The sequence below is a fragment of the Strigops habroptila genome, chromosome 8 (assembly GCF_004027225.2).
Source record: "Strigops habroptila isolate Jane chromosome 8, bStrHab1.2.pri, whole genome shotgun sequence".
NCBI classification, from domain to species: Eukaryota; Metazoa; Chordata; class Aves; order Psittaciformes; family Psittacidae; genus Strigops; species Strigops habroptila.
The window spans coordinates 41,312,848-41,330,311 of record NC_044284.2 but is presented as its reverse complement, the minus strand read 5'-3'; the positions used below and the strand labels follow the sequence as shown (position 1 = coordinate 41,330,311).

Genomic DNA, 17,464 nt, shown 5'->3' with positions numbered 1-17,464 from the left:
ACGGAGCGTCGGCGGCGGTGAGAGCGGCGGCGCGGGGCAGGGCGGGAGCGACCGGCCAAGTCTCGCGAGAACCAGCCCGTCACGGACCTTCCCAACATGGCAGTGTCCCGCCGCACGCGTCCCCCTCCCCGCCTCATCCCCGCCAGCGGCCATGTTGGGTGCGGCGTCGCCTCCCTACCGTGCCCCACCGCCGCAGCGGGCCGCGGGGCCGCCCCACAGCCCGGCTACCTTGCTGAAGCTGGGCTTCGGCGAGGAGCGGAGCGCGGTGCCGCAAGCGCAGTCAGGGCGGCGGGAAGGGCTGAGGGCGGCGCCGGCAGAGCGCACCTTTCATGGAGGCCGGGCAGCCCACGCAGCGGCACGCCTGGCCCCGGGCGAGGTGGCGCCGGCGGCTCCCGACCTCGGGACGGCCAGGCGGCCTCCTGTCGCCCCGCGGGCCCGGGGATGCCGCAGCTCTCACGCTTCCGCGGGCGCCAGGCCGTCCCTGAGCCTCATAAAAACGTCGTTCACCAGTATTTTCCTCAAAGCCGTTGTTTGGGTTTTCCCCGCGCGGTTGTGCAGGCTGGACTGGCCCGTTCGGTCCACATGCAAATCGTGTAAAAATAAGAGGTGGCAAAGCTCTCGGTTTTGATGAAAGAACAGGACTTCGCAATGTTTATTAAACCACTGATGCAGCGCGGTGCTAACGCTGATGCTGGCATTCCTGAAGCAGCTCCAGCCGAAACTAGGGCACCACTTTTTAGTCATTTGTATTCATAGCTAAGTCATCCTTATAAAAATAATTCAATTTTTTTTTGTTGCAAAATGAAAGCAGCTCTGATTACAGTCTCCCGGTTGCCAAATTTAAGTTTAAATAAACAACATTTGCAAAACTTCACAGAGATGACGGAGTGCCACTGGCTTAACTTCGCTTTTAACAAGTCATTACAAACCCGGAAGTGTTGGGTAGTATGCTATCTTCTATTGCATAGATACCACCCCAAAGATGCATTAAAGCCACCCACATTTCAAAAATAGGTCCAAGATGTTATCCAGCTATAACAAAATTATTTCCACTGAAGAAGGAAACTTATTAGAATAGTAAAAAAGAAATTCTTCCTGCAGTTATTTTGGGAATGTCTCCTTCGGGGCTTGTCTACAACTTCACCACAGTCTGGTTTTCAGACATTAGGATGATTGACTACAGATGCCAAAGTTCTTGGGCGAGCATGGGGGTGGAGAGTTACCTACCCCAACCACTAAAGGATCACTACAACTACTGGAGCTTTTCCCCACCCCCCCTTTTTTTTTCTTAACCAAAAAGGATCAAGCTATTTTTACATAGCCTGTCATCTTGTGAATGGTCAACATTTTGCATGTAAGTCGTTCAAATATGGGAATACCATACAAAAGCATCCTGAACACTGAGAGACCAGATTACAGCTGTGAAGCTTAGGCAATGCAGAACTTAATCACATCACAATTACAGGATACACATTTAACCTTAATTTGGCTCTTTTACATACACTAATTAGAGAGTATATTTTCCAGCGTAAGCAAACCTCCTTTGAAACAAGGGGTAAGCTTGAGATGTCAGTGGTTAAGCCTTTGAAAACAATTTTGTTTTGCCAGGTGAGGGAAAAAAAAACACCTAACAAATGTGAACACCGAAAGACAAGCACAGCTCCGATGGGAAAAGTGGTAAGCAGTGCCTAATTCCCTCCCAAATCCTCAAAGAACAAACCTGCTCCCTCCAAATGCAGAAGACTGTAATAAATAACAACAATGACAATTTCAGTCAATGAAAACAATATTACCAGTGATTGGAAGCCCTGATCACCGACTAGGGCAAATTAAATTACTACATTCCCCATCATCACCTGGTGTTTGCTTAAATTTACTGCTTCATATTGCTGGATTGACAGCCTGTTTATTCAGCACTTTTGTAATACACTACCTCTTTAATTATGCTTTTAAACATAGCTTCTCTTTTCTGCTAGGAAGCACTAATCTAGTTTCATGCTTCTTTTCATCTTCAAGCAAATAAGGCATCACATTAGGATTTTTTCAAACATTAAAATTGTTTTCGGTCAGTCAAATAAAATTAAAAGGCATTGTTTGTCTACCTATTTTGCTTCTATATTGCTTCCATTTATTCTCTGTATCTGCCAGTGGAACTTAATTGTAAAACTTTGTTTTTCCAAAGATGCCCCACCAATGAACGGAAAGCTCTGACAGGCAAACATCACGCAGAAAGAGAAACACATTCTTAAGCAAAATGTAATAATCTTGTGAAATTCTCCAAGATTAGAAATAAACTGTTTACCTGCAAACAGCCAGAGCTGAGAGAAGAGGAAGAATTGAACGCGCTCCAGTTTGATGAACTCTCGCTAAACTGCTCTGCAACAGAGATCAGCGCAGCAAGCACTGCCCAAGCACTGCAAGCAGTGGATGGGGACATACAGTAAATTAAAAGCAGAGACACAATCTCATCTGATGCTAACTTGGTTATTGCAGCTTTAAGAGAGAGGTTTGAAAAGTTTTCCACTCCATACTACTCTTGCACACCCCTTCTAAAATTAGAAGGGCAGCTGGCTATTGCAGCTGAAAGATCGGCTGGAGCCCCCCAGACTCCCTCCCCTCTTTCCTTGACTGACATCGCTCCCAAGAGCCACGCAGGAATCTGGGGAAGGGTGCTTCCACCTGTCGGACATGGAATGAGGTTGTCCAGGAATTCAATTATAAATCCAACTGTCAGGAGCTGACAGTAAAACAGGACAGCTGTGAGGACTGCTGGACAACTCCCCCACCCCACTTCTCCATACTCCTTCAATTTTGCAGCAGAAACAACGAATGAAAAATTGTTCTCTGTGTGAATTTGTCTTATAAGATAAAGGGATCACTTCAGGTTTCTTCTCATAGTTTTCTAGCTGTACTGTAGGGTCCTGTTGTTCATATATCTTTATACACCTCCAAAACCAGATTCTTTTTCCCAAATACAGCACACTGGCAATTGCACTGCAGATGGTGCATGCATATAGCTGCATTCTGTACAGCAAACACATTTATGCTTACCTTAGCATGGAGCTCATCTTGCCTTTTGCACTCGGTTTGAGCTGAATCAATTATTAATTCAAAACAAATACATTTTTCAAGAAAAAAAAGATACGAAAACCATGATTTTTAATTTGTGAAAAATGAAAAAAACGCTTTTGTTGGTGTGAAAAAATGGGGGGAAAATTAGTCCTTTTAACAAACCTGCTTAGCAAGCTCAAAACTCCACTGCTCAGCGCAACATGACTCAGAGCAGGGTGTGAGAGGGAAGGTAACAACAGATGGGGCAGTGCATTATTGTAGGTCCCTTTAGCAACATCCACTGTCGAAGGCAAGGCAGGTATTGCCATCCTCCAGGTGTTCCAAGGCAAAAGCAGGAGCAGAAGAGTGGCCACACTCCACCTTCTGCCTGGCTGGCTATCTGCAAGGGGACTCTCTCCATCCATAGGTGTCCGTTTGCTCGCAACCCAAGGATTAGTTTTCATATTCCAGTTCACTTTGCACAGCAGTGGAAATTTTGTCTGCAAATTGGTGTGCAGCTGGTTCAGCTTCTCGAAGATCGAGTTCTGCCCACAGAGCAAAGTTTGTTAGCTATAAGCCCACAGAACAAGAAACATCCCCTTCAGTCCCTAGGCCAGACCTGGTGTCTGCTGTATATAAGCACATTCTTCCTGTCACAGACAATTTAATTTGCTTATCTGCTGACAGTTAGGGACAGTTCAACTTCAGAAGTGAGATTTCTCTAGTAGAAGCCAAAGTATTTTATAATTTTACAGTTTGGAAAACATTGAATGGCTGTGTTTGCTGCAGGCAATGAAATAATTGTACAAGGAGGATAGTGATCAGCTGCCTGTGAGCAACAGACAGACATTACTCTTCACCTCTGGCTGAGGAGGAGTTAATGAGATCTGCATTAAGTACCTGTAGATAGTTAATGCAAGCCTTTTAAGGACAAAGCCACTAACAGCTACAAAAAGGACGTACTACTACAGGAGCAGTAACAGCCTAATCCTGAGCCCTTCCCCTCCTCCAGAAGGGGCCACTGGGTTTTATTCTTCCAGACTCAGCAGCACACCATATAGTTGGATATACACCTCAGAAAAAGTGTTTCTCCTTTGTCTAGCACAATATTAAGTAGAACATTAAGTCTTTAGTTTCCAGGCACCTTCCTATCTTGTCTTGAAACTGAGGAACATAGCTCTTTAATACCTCATAATTAGGGGGTGGGAGCAATTTTAGAAACAGAAAATAACCCAGATTACATATGTTTTCTTTGTATGAGAACATGGAATCTCCTTTGCATCACAACTTAGTCTTTTTTTTGTGGTTGCCAATTCTGCTCATTATACACTTTTTTACTAAGGCAGTTTTTAGCAAGGCTGTCCTGTCCCTCCAATCAGTTCACAGTGCACCAGCTTGCAACAGCAGCGGTACAGGAACATGCAGCTAGGAGTGGAACAAGAATGATGTCATCCCTTTTGTCAGCAGCTGACTCTTGTATCGGACTAATGAAACAAGTGAACCATATCTTATCATTAGTTCCAGCTGAAATCAGAACTGAGGAATTAGTACAAGAACAACAAGTAAAAGACAATTCAGAGCTATTACAAGTTCCGTAAATTATCCTTGTTAGAGAAAAGCTGTGTTACTGATCAAATACATGCAGCTGCATCCCAGTATCTACCACTGCACTCAAGTTTCTTAGAAGTTCTTAATTTTGCAAAAGGTTGCAAAGGTAGATTAGGCATCTGTATTTGATGCAAGGTAAAAGGAACAATCTTAAACATGCAAAAGATGTAAAAAACCACACGTAAAACATGTAAAACACAGTCTGACCACTTACAGTTGAATCGACAAATCTTAAAACAGCTTATGAAACAAACAAGTATATTTATTTTTCATGATTGCTGAACTAGTTTACATAATATACAAACACGCTATCAGGACACACCTGGAAATAAGTCACAGTCGTTTTATTTAAAAACAAAACCAAAACCCAACAAAACCCAAAACATTTGTCCAGTGAAATGTCCAAAATGTAAATGCCATCTTTTCCTTCCTGAGCTATTCTTAAACATCCGGAACAGCAGCACTTCCATGTCTTCTTACCGTTTATATTTCTTACCATTAAAACAAAAAGCACTACCCATTGCTGACTCTCAGTAGTTACAATAAATCCACCTCTGGTGTGACTATCTCTGTGTCTCTCAAATTGTGTTCTTTTATATGTTTACAGTGATTTTGATTCATTCCACTTCACATCCCAAACCTTTCCTTGCACAAAGAACCCAGAAGCTCCAGCACCTCAGGAGGTTTTCCTGTTTAAGAAGGACTTTTTGCAACAGGACAACTCAAGGGGCTTGTGAATAAAGGATGGGTCCAGGAGCCACTAATCTCCTAGCTGTTACAAGAAAATATCCTATTAGAGAGCAGTCTTCACACATTCCTTCATACACAATAAAACCAAATGTACACGGACCAATAGTTTAAGAGCATACAGTAACAGCAATGAAATGGAAGTGCTGCGATTCTCTCTTCTCCCCCTCCCCCCCCAAATACTTACAATAGAAACAAGTACGTGGTTTTAGTCTGGTGTGAAGAATTCTTGGCACAAGGCACACTAAAAAAAATATGTATTTTAAAAACATGCATTGCAGATCTGTTCTTCGCTAGAAGCTTATACAGCAAGCAGCAGGTTATACACAGACACATGAAGAAAGGTTATTTTTCTAGGGTACCAAGTATCACAAATAAATAAATTCTCTTGATGCAAAAATAATTATCTTATTAAATGAGAAATAATCTATGTCTTCCTAAACTTTTGTTTGGAAAGGGGATATTAAATACACATGGCTGACATTTCATCATTTCCCCCCAAATTTTAAGACTTGCAGAACTTTGACAAGGAGCAAGAATTCCTGGAAGCAGCGAGGCAGAGAGGTGCTGAGGGATTATTTAACTGACATCAGTACTACTAAGGTTAAGCAATCCTCGTACTTCAGCTTTTCTCACTCTCTAGAACTGTTTGGGGCAGGCTTACTTAAGGAAGAAGTGCTTGCTGAAAGGTTCTCTACAAGTCACAAATGTTTCAAGAAATTTTGCCATTTCAAGAAGTTGCCAGAGACAGCTGACATTATGTTGTGATCAGATGGATAAAGAAAAAGCTGGAGCTTAGACTCACAACACTATCATTAATTTTAGTTTCTGTTTTTTCTTAAGTTAGAAGAAAAGTAAGCAATTCTGGCAGTTGAAGGTGATGTTTTTGCATCTTCTTACCTTGTCATATGCAACACCAGCTTTATGCACTGCCAGAAAATAAGCCAGCAGTGCACCAAGGGAGCTTCAGGAAGAGATGGGTGGTTCTGCACTAATGGACACTTACTTCCTGTTCAAGGACACCAAGCCTGCATAAGTCACTGAGCACAACTTACGAAAACCCAGCAAATTCTTTGCTTACATTCTGCAGCTGATATAAAGAAGCCCCAGTTACTTTCGCAGAAATAGCCCTGCCAGTTGGTGGAATTTCTCTGCACAGAAAAGACTATATGCTGCCTGAGCTCAGCAGCCACAGTAAGTTCTTCTCTGTTCAGCCATTGCAACCTACGTTTTGTGTGTTCCTCCTTTCCCGAGTCCTCTCCAACAACTTCTATGCGCACCCCTCCACAGGAAGGCCTTTTTCAGGCCAAACAGGCAACACAAGATGAGATATACGGCTCCAAAGTCCACTCAGCTTATCCGTGTCCATGCTATTGTAAGACCTAGGAACATCCGAACTGGTAAACTTTGCCCAGAGGAAATCCCGGACTTTCTCCTCAACTTCTTGCAAGGTGAGGCTCTTTCTCAGTGACTGCTCATCCAGGAGAACTGTCAGCAGAAGAGCCACATCCTTAAATGCTGCATTTTCATGGTCACAGTACTTGTAAAAGATTAAGGTGGAGCCTGCAGGCAGTAACTCAAAACGATGCACCACTGCTACCTTCTTACCTTCACTGAAGCCAGAGCTGAGCTCTTTATCTACCTCCAGCTTGACAATGTCACTATCCAATATGGCTTTGTCTGCCCCATTAATTTTGATTGTAGTAGCATTCTGGGAGAAGGCAAAAGCATTGGCAATCTCATTACTTAGGCATCTCAGTGCTTTCTCAGCTTCTTGGCCAGCTGTGAACAGTAAGATGGCTGGCTCCAAATGCAGATGGGAAGCATTAAGATGTTTCTCAAGGAACACATGGGTCCTTTTCCACAGGCTGGGGTCCTGACTTTGGTAAGTATTTTTTAGTTTATTCATCTGGGCCCGAAATGCTTGCAGAATTTGAGTATCTCTACTTGACAAAGTTGTATCTAGAAGACTTGGCATTCCACTCCATAGGACATAAAGCAATGGGACACAAATTAACAGAACCAGTAACAAAGTCCAGCTCTTGTGAAATCCACTTCCAGATTCACCATCACCTGCAGAAAGGAGGAGCAAACAGGAAGAAAACAATGTTTTCAAAGGAAACAAAAGTCAACAAGTGAGAAGGAAGTAAGAGGGAACAGTAGAATTCCGTGAACTTATCATTCCACTCTCAAGCCACTGGTACAGTAGTTGAAGAGCATAACGATGTTCTACTTAAAAAAACCCAAAAAAAAACAAAAAAAAAAGGAACTTCTTTAGCAACTTAGTGAAGTGACAGCATTAAAAAAGGGACATTTTTATTAACACATTTCCAGATAGACTAAGAAATCGGACATTCTTCTGAAAAAGGAGCTCTTCTGAAAGTTTATCAATACTTCATTCTATTTAATCAAATCCAAACTAAGAGCTTAAAACAGTTCTATGTTTAGGCTCTGCAGAAAAAGCCCTATACAAAACCTGGCAACACCAGAATTGTTTCTATGTTATTTCTCCTCTTTCACTTAGTGATGAAGTATACCAGCCTCCCCTGGAAACAAAAAAGAAGTGTATACTTTACGCTACTTTTTTATATCCTAACTTCCATCAGGACAGCAACACAACAACTGTTAAATAAGAACATCACTAGGCCTACCTCAGTCTTAATCTTGCAGCAAATCTTGTAAACACTACAGATGGAAGACCTTAAATTCAGGTGGAAGTGTTACCTATTATACAACACCTTTCCTTCATGCTGAAAACACATGCTCTAGCAAGCAAGTCATCGGCTCTGGCAAAGACCCTCAGTTTAACATCAGCTACCAGGAATTAAAGTACTTAGACAGGCATGAAAATGGTTAAATGTAACACAAGCATGAAAGAGAAGTGAAACAAAAGTCTTACTTTTGGCTGAAGGCAGTGAATGCTTCCCTATACTGGACTGATCTCGAAATCTACTTCTGCCTGTTAAGAGATTAAGAAAGGAACATGAGAAAAATACTAAAACAACAGTTATAACAAATATTCCAGTGGGAAATCCAGCATGGAGTTGAAATCATTAAACTGCATTATTTTCAACAAGAAGCTGTTCTTAGTTACACTTTTACATACAAAATTCCACGAGGCTTACAGGAGGGTTAACAAAGCACCCTTGCATAGCACTTTGTTGAAGCGAATGCAGTCCGAGTAACTAGGAGCAAAGGCAAGGCTGTGACCTCATCCCGGGTAGGGCTGTATTGAGTACGGGGCTTTTTGTTCTCTTCTGCATCATTCACCTTCCTGTTCTTAAGCAAGACTAGTCTTGTACAAGAAAAATTACATGTCCACCGCTATTATTAGCCTGAGAAGTCCCATTCAACTGGCAGACCAACTCTCCATCTATGCTATTTGCCAAATGTCAGTTCTTAAGCCATCTTTGCAAACTTACGTAAAAAGCACAACTACCCAACCTATCACAAGTCACCCCCAAAGATTTTTAACTCTTGAAAAGTTATGCAAATAAAGATGTGGGCATTTGAAGTACAAGATGACAAAATGGCAGAGGTTTAATAACCCGTCATTTTCTTGATAAGGATCTCATGTCCCAAGTTTCCTGATTTTGCTCAAGAATTTAAGGGACAGAAAAATGGAAGGTCAATTAATACATATTTGGAAAACCAACATAACACAAGATATAAGTAGCAAGAGCAAAGCAGTATGCTAAAGGCATAGTCTCATATCCCCTCCCCCCCCAGCTCCATCGAGCTTGGGTCAGAGGCCTGCTTTATCAGTAGTCAGATTCTTGGGATAAATTGTGGTTTTAAAGCAAAATGCAAGCTTTCAACTTCAAAATATACTTTTGGTCCATTCATTTAAATGGGCTCAGACAGCAAAGTACACGAGACATTATCCATAAAAGTGTTATGAACAACTTTCCCAAGAGACCAGTATGAATATATGCAATTATTGGTCAGCAGGTTGCCTGAATTTACTCAGTTAATTAAAAGAGACACAAGAATTTCTGGTTCAAAGCTGAAGGCTCTTTAATAATATATAACCAAATCAGGATACTGTCATTACTATTGAGAATAAATTGAACACACACACACCCTGCAGTAATTGCTTCAAGAGTACTAAAATAAATTCTATAACCTTGTTTCTATATAAATGTAATTGCAGAAAGAGGTAAAAGCAGCTCTGGTTTAAGCCTGAGCTTAACTGGCTTAATGAGCTACACTACTCTGTAATTTAAATGCCATACCCTGGTAGGGTACAGACATAGAGCTTATAACCGGCTAAACATATAGGTCTTCTAATAGTTAACAGATCAGAGTCATCTCAATTCTGTAAGATTTCACAATGTAGCCCTATTTGCAGAGACGAGGTTTCATATTTAGGAGACAGCTGTGGTTCATACCCTCAAGGAAAAAATATTTCAATAAACAGTCTAAAACCAGATCCTGTCCTATTGAAGGATCTTGCCTTATTTACAACCCAATTTGCATGAGGGCCAAGCAAATTATTTGTCTTGCCTAACATCTGCAGATACCTTTGAGCTTTCAGAGTTTCAAGTGATTTTCCAAAGTTCTTCACCAGACACACAACTGGTCGCTCCTGCAGCATCTATCACCTCTGGCACAGGAAAGAAAAAGTACCAGACTAGCAAGAACTCCCTGCAACAACCCATATTTCAAAGACATTTCACACATATGCAGCTACCACAGGATGAGCTTCTCTTCTGGAAGGCACTGTGGTTTTCAAAAAACAAAACCCCAACAGCCCCCCAGGTTCTCCACATTGAATTCTAATTTACAAGACTTTGTTTATCTATATTTGTTCAGGATAGAAACAAGCAACGAGACAAAACAGAAAAAAAAAAAAAGAAAAAAAAGAAAGTGGGTCATTTTCTGTGGTCAGCAAGTTGAATCATCTCACAGAAGGGCTCTAGCTCTGGAATGTGCTGCCTTCTCCAGCTTCCATTTGGATCTGCCTCCTGGGTCCCTCTCTACCTTCCCAGACAGCATCCCCCAGGGCACAAGAAAAACCATAAGCAGAGGAAAGGAAAAGAATTCTGTACTTTTCACTTAATTACAGGGAAAGACTTCTCAACTTACTCTCTGATATTGTTGAACAGTGCTCTTGTTTCTTCTCAAGGAAGTCAGCCTTTCTTTCTGAAAACAAAGTACAAATGAAAGAACTTGGTTATCACATCAGAGGTCAGAGTAAAACAGACAAGCAATACATGCTTTTAGCTCTTTCTGTGAAATCTTCAAAGGTTATTAAGGAAGAAGTACACACTGTGCGGCCAAACCAAGACTGCACCATATGACAGCCTCTTGGAACCCTCTGTAGACGGAGAAAGGTACTATTGTCTAAGAAAAAAGGCTTAAGTTGGTCCTTCATCCTGCTTTTCCCTATGTGACACAAAATTATCCTTCTTGGGTTTTCTTCAAAAAAGTAATGATGCTATAATGATAAAATGCAAAGGCTGGGAAATTAGCAGTGTTAACTGATTGCTAACGGAGGGTATTGGATTTGTCACTTCTGAAACCAGAACTGTTCAGCAGGAGAGAAAACCAAAAATAAACACTGTAAAGCTACCACCTTAACAACACTGCTATCAGACCTGGGGGGGATTACAGCAAACACAGGCATGTTCTTAGCTGCCTGAGCAAAATGCGTGTGTGTGCTACTGGGAAACAGTGGGCTGACACAGATGTCTTCTTGTGCTCATCTCAGCTGCCCGGTTCATGTCTGTTTTGTCGGTCTGCGCTCACAATTGCTGTCAGTGCTCTCCCTTAAACACTCTGTGATTAGGACTGTTACTGACCAAATGAATGCAAGCCATTACCTCACTCTTACCAGTTACCAGCTCTCCTATAAAACCCTTACACAGCGTACATATAGAGGTGGTATTCAAATCACCTGTAGCAACATAACCACTTTCTGCTGGGCTAAAAAGTATCCCTTATTTTCTTCTTCACTGTATTTCCCTATTGCTTCTGTGAAACGCACAAAGAAAAATCTCTTGAGCAGTGAACAGAAAAAGCACTCCCTCACTTTGAAATCACTTGGTATACCCCGTTTCTCCCGGCTAAAGTCAGAAGTAACTCATCTTTTTTAAAAAAGAATAGATTTATTTTACTTTGCCCAAGGTAATTAAAGATCCACTCTCGTAACAGTTTTTGAAGGAGGTATGACATTACCCATCTTTTTGTTTTGCTTTTTAAAAACCAGACAGCTATATATTTATCGAGGTATAAAACTGAGCTTTCTTGAACTTTCAGATTTTACACCTAAGCAGATGACTATCATACTATAATCAGTTTTAATTTGACTCATGGGCAGGAGTACACCATGTCATCTTTTTTTTTTTTAAAAAACTTCTTCATCCATTCAGATTTAAACTCAACAACTCCCCCTTTCCATAACAGAACTGAAAGTATGTCATTTTAGCACATTTAAGCAACCACTTGTTACATCATGGAAAAGATACTGATAAAACTATCAGTTTTGATAAAGTTGTTACCTTTTAAGGGTGTATAAAGGTTTGGTTGATGCCCTGCTGGTATCTCTGGTTCATTACTGTCATAAGCCTTTGCTTTTTCCTTTGTTGGATTCTCTTGAGGAAAGTAAATTGAAGGAGTGCCTGTCAGGAGGCAAAAAAAGAAAATATAAAAAGAAGATTGATATAGGTGCACTATCATTTGTGCTCCTAACATCACAAAACTCAAAGGACCAAGACACAGTTTCAGAATATACATGATCTAAATCAAGTGATTTTCAAGTTGTGATCTCCCAAGAGTTACCTACTTAAAATGTAACTAAAGGCAACTAAGACTTGAAAAGCTTATGGTAAATTTGAATTCACTACACCACCACAGGGTTGGGGTTTCCCCCCTCCCTTTTTATTTCTTTATTTTTTATTTTTTAGGAGCCCTTGGCTTAAAAATAGTTGAAAGCAAGCCAGACGTGAAGACACCAAATGCTGAGAGCCAAGAAATGCCTTAATCTAAAGGGATTCAGCGTAAACTAGTAAATATACAAGCATGGGTATAAAGAGAATTTTTCCCATAGCTTTGGGCAAACAACTTACAAACAATTAATTGTGCTCTTCCACAGCATTGGGCAGAGGGACAAAGAGAGAGAAGCAAATATAGAACATAAGGCCCCTTTTTATGTAGTCCAAGCCATCCTTTAGTTGGGTCTCCTTCTCTCTCTTTCTCATTAACCATAACAGCGATCTAGGGGACCTATAATTTAATCCCCTCATGTAGCTGGGAAGAATCTAAACCAACACCTTTATATTGTTTGCCAAATTTCACAGCCATTCAGATGCTGAAACTAAACTTAGTTAATGCTAACTAAGTTAATGTAGTTAATTAACTACAAAGAATAAAGCCCTGTAAGATGGCAGGAGTCACAGAGCAAAGGTCAGGGCTGGAAAGCCAGTCAAAAGCAGAACATCAGGAGAAGAGGTTTGAAAGGATAAAGTGCAACCACGTAGTTGCCCAGATTCAAGGTGTGGGGAAATAGTTCAGGGTATGGAATGGAAGCTGTAATACAGCTGTCGAACAGAGACCATGACACAATGATCACGCTGAAGGGCATAAGTAGAGGAAACAGCAAAGGGAAGAAAACAACTAGTAAAACTTTTTCTCTGTAACATCCATACCAGGCCCTTTTTTTCTTTTAACAGTACTGGGTTCTCCCACACTTTAATGTATTTCTGTTGCTCTTTTACCACATGTGTGAGAGCAACACATAGCTTGCCACCTAGTGTTTATTAATTTTACTTCAAGAAACATAGCCTTTTTCTAATATGTTCTGGCAGCTTTAGCATGCCAGTGTAAACGAAGCATAAAAAGGAGGAAAACCCACCAAACCAAAACAAACCACAAATATAAACAAGCAAGAAAACTGAAAGTTTTAAACAAAGATATTAAGTCATAGGTACAATAGTAAAGTATTTGCACATAGTGAGTGGGATACTGTATTTTCAAAAGTATTTTAAGTTGTTAAGTGACTGATTTCCCACCAAGCTACGAATGAAGATACTCACCAAATTACTTGATCTTCAGGAATGCCAAACAACATACCCATAATATTTCACTATGTACTGAGGTTTTGCAAGGAAAATCTCACTAGTAGCAGTAGCTAGTAATCACAAGACCAGAAAGGTGTATGAATCTAAAGAGGGCTACTCGTGCAGTCCATACTTCCTAATTAATATTCCCTTTGCTGCATCAATCAGTATCCTATGTCTCTCAAAGTGTTCTTAAAAGTTGTCGTAAAAAGGTAAGATTTAAATACATGACTTCATTTCTCACATGAAGACAGCTTGTGAATCAGCACCTTCTGTAACAGTAGTTACCACCAACAGTAAGAGTATTAGTGCAAGCAGACAGCACACATGGCATCCCCTACAGAGAAAAGTATGCTTCCCCTTTATGAAGTTTAACTTTCCTAGAAATATACATAAATTCCAGTCCAGACATGCCTGTTCTTTCCTTACAAGGCATTAAGCCTCCTACCCAAAGGATCATTCCTGACTCCCAGCTGGTGAGGATTTCCCAATCCACCTTAAATCTGCTAGTCAGCCACCTACTGCCCAGTCACCCGCCAAGAGAGAGTGGTCTTCTTACTATACCCATTTTTAATCAAAGGGATTAGAAATCTGTGAGTTCATAAACTACAGGTTTATAAACCAAAATATAAAGCCACTATTTCAACATAACAGAACTTGTTCTTTTAAGTCTAGTACATATCTATCCCTATGGGTTAAATCTTTTTCAACAGAGATAAGCCCGCAACACACTTGCTGGAATGTATCCATAACAACGATAGCATAAACTCGAATGCCAAAACCACCTAGCGCCTGCCTTTAACTCATACAGTTGTACACCCTACTTGCATATTTTAAGACAACTTAAAGGGAGATTGCGAGTATATGTATCTTTAGCTTGTTGATCTAGAAGATGCCTGATTCAGGGCAGGGTTTGTAGGCTTTTCTAACTTTTTAGTTCTAGAAGCAAGTTTCCTAATCTATATTCAAAACCTCTAAGCAGAAGCCAGAAACCAGTTTCTCTAGTTGTGGTTTTGCTTCCACTCTGCACAGGGGAGCATGACAATTATGTCCTTATAAAAATCTACCCTGCCTGTCATGCTGCCTCACAGACCCTGCATTCCCCTAAACTCTGCAGAAAAAGCCAATACTGTACAGCTACAGGACTGTGAGGGGGGAAATTACATTTTCATTCCTATATAAATTATTAGGGTCTCTTAACATCATACTTTTATGCCTGTTGTGACTATAATGAAATACCACTGTTAAGAGTTTGGGGAGGTGGGGGGAGGACATTTCTCCCCCAGTCTCATTTTTAGAGACGCCTACTTAAAAAAAACCCACAACACTCCTCTGTACTTCCCAAAGTAGCCCAGCCACATTTAAAATACTACACGTTAGTATTTGGGAGTAACAGCTTCCCACAGCTTTTTTCCAGGTAAACCTTTGTACTTTCCCAAAGAAATACTCATAACCCTGCTCTTCCTCACTCAAGATTTTTCCACACCTCCTGCAAATTCTGCTTCTGAAGCATAATATTGGCAACCTTTTTTAAGGACAGCGCCACATAACCAAGGCCATGCCCTGCAGTTGTAACAAGAGCTTGGTGACAGCCCTTATCCATCTGAAAATTGCCCCATACTAATAACGTACATAGTCCAATCCAAAATTCACCAACAGACTAAAAGGGAAGTACAGACAATTTGCTTGCAGTTTTCTGAGGGAATGACAGGCTAAAGACATGTGACTGTATTACACAAAGTTAACATCTCTCTGAATTAGGATACAGTTTTCATCAGCTAAAGAAACAAGGTACCACACAGAGCTAACCCAACAGCTTGTCCAGCCCAGTGTCCAAGAGCAAGTACTGGTATGTGCTTGGTATTTCACAGAAAGGCCAGGAAAGCCCAAATTATTCACTTCCTCATAAGCAACGTTGCTCAGTGTACCAAGCAGAATCTTGCACTGATCTGTTTTTGCAACTGAAGATACTTAATTTAAATTCAGCCTTTACAAACCAAGCAGTGTTAGTAAAATAAGTTATTCCCTATTTTAATGCTGTGGCAAAAATACTACTCCAGGTGATGCACTAGGTAAAACAGCCACCTAAGGGCTTCAGCATGCTCTACATGCACCAATCCTTCTGGAAGAGCAATAAGCACTCCGCATCTCTCACATTTGTCATACAAGCCACAGAGGGATTTCTTCACCTGTATGCCAGAATCATCGTAAAACCCGCAAAGGAGCCAAAACCCAATAAACTCAATTTCCTCCAGTCTTGGGCATTTCAGCACTTTGCAAGCAGCATCCACGGTAACCTCTCAAAGTTAAAACCTACCTGGCAATCTACATGCTTTAATAGGGGGTCGAGTCAAGGAGTCTGGAATCCCAAAGTGATGCTCGTCTCCTGAAACGAAAAGCAGGTGAGGGGCGCGGCAAGCCCGGGCAGCTCAGTTCAAGCCCACCGGACCCCAGCCTGACAGCCTTCCAGGAGCACCAAACACCCCTTTCAGACTCACTGGGACGCCCCAGCGTTTCCGACGGGGCTGCCCGGGAGGGCACCCCCCGCCTCAACATCCCCCCGCGCTACCCCTGTCCCCCAGGCAAGGCGACCGCGGGGAAGCAGAGAACGAGCCCGCCCGCCCGCCCCACCACGCTTCAACCATGGGATCCACCGTCAGGGCGCTGCGCTCACCCTCCAGCGCCCCTCCGGGGCCGGGCTCGGCCACGGCTTCCACCTCGGCCTCCTCCGGCCGCGCCGCCGCCAACCGGGGGCTCTTCCGCCTGCGCTTCAGCTCGGTGGCGTCCGGCGGGGCCTGCCCGTCGCTGCCCCCCACCATCCTGCCCGCCGCTGCCGCCCCGCGGCGCCGCCGTCCCCGCCGCCCCGCGCCCCGGCCGCCCGCCGCCGCCGCCGCCGCCTCTCCGCGCCGCGCGGGACCGAAGCTACCGCGCTCCCGCGCCAGGGGCGGCTCCGCGAACCTCACTTCCCGCCGGACGCGCCGCGGGGCGGGCCCAGACCCCGGCGCTTCCGCCGCCTCACCGCCCGGCGCGCGGAGGGGGCGCCGCGGAGTCACGTGGTACAGCGGCAGGCCCGCCATGGCCTGCGCTGCTGACCCGCGCCGCCGCTGCACGCACACACCCTCCCTCACCCGCAACCGTGACCCGCCTGCCCACGGTAGCGGGGCCGCCGCCGGGGCCTGCGGCCGCCGCCGCGGGAGGAAGCCGAGGGAGGCCGTGCGGCGGGAGCGGCCGTCCCGTGGCCCGGCTGCGCCGAGGCTGCCCTCCAGTGAAAAAAATGAGGGAGCGCCCGGCGCGCCGAGCCGGCCCCTCGGCCGCGGCCTCCCCCAGGCCCGCGGGGCCCCGCGGGGGCGGCCCGTGACGGGAGACCGGGCCCGACCGGAGCCTTCCCGGCGGCCTCGGCCCGCTGGCGGCCGGCCAGGGCGGGGCGAGGCGCGGCGGCAGCGGCGGGTGGCTTCGCTGTCCCCACCTGAGGGGTCGGGGCGGGCAGGGCCGCGAGCAGCCGCGGGGCCCCCCCAGGCTGGGGTGACCGTCCGCGAGGTCCCGGGCGCGGCCTCCCGTGTGGCAGCGCGGGCGGGTGGGCCGGGCCCTGCAGCGGGGCCTGCGGCGGGGGCCGCCGGAGGGACGGCGGCGGTGCGAAGCAGCGCTGGCTGCTCCGTGTGGGAAGTGCCCGGGCTGTACGGCCGCAGGTTACTGTCACGGAGCACGCACAGGCGTTGTGCTTGAAACTGTTGCGCACCGGTGTGTGCCTGGTTAAACGGGCGGTTTTCCCGTCCTTCAACAGGGGACAGGCGTGTTCTGTAACTGTTGCACAGATGGTTACCGGGGCAGCGAACAGTTTAGGCCCAGTTCCTAAACAAGCTGCTAAGCAAACAGAGGCCCTTTTACAAATCCCAAAGGGTTTTACGTCCTAAAAAACCCCCCAAAACCCAGGATCAAGGCAGATGATAGTCATCTGTAATGGCAGTATCTTTATCTCCAATGCTCTAAAATATGTATGC

General features: G+C 44.1%; 1 protein-coding gene across 1 annotated transcript; it reads right to left on the bottom strand.

Moving 5' to 3' along the window:
• Positions 1–4,900: 4,900 nt before the first annotated feature.
• LOC115611858 (torsin-1A-interacting protein 1-like) lies at positions 4,901–16,570 on the bottom strand. Its single transcript, XM_030495450.1, has 6 exons — positions 16,141–16,570; positions 15,784–15,852; positions 11,910–12,029; positions 10,495–10,551; positions 8,306–8,365; positions 4,901–7,479 (listed from the first exon to the last, which is right to left on the bottom strand). The coding sequence occupies exons 1-6, from the start codon at positions 16,541–16,543 to the stop codon at positions 6,677–6,679; spliced, it is 1,512 nt and encodes a 503-aa protein (XP_030351310.1). The 5' UTR covers positions 16,544–16,570; the 3' UTR covers positions 4,901–6,676.
• Between the last annotated feature and the right edge of the window lie 894 nt (positions 16,571–17,464).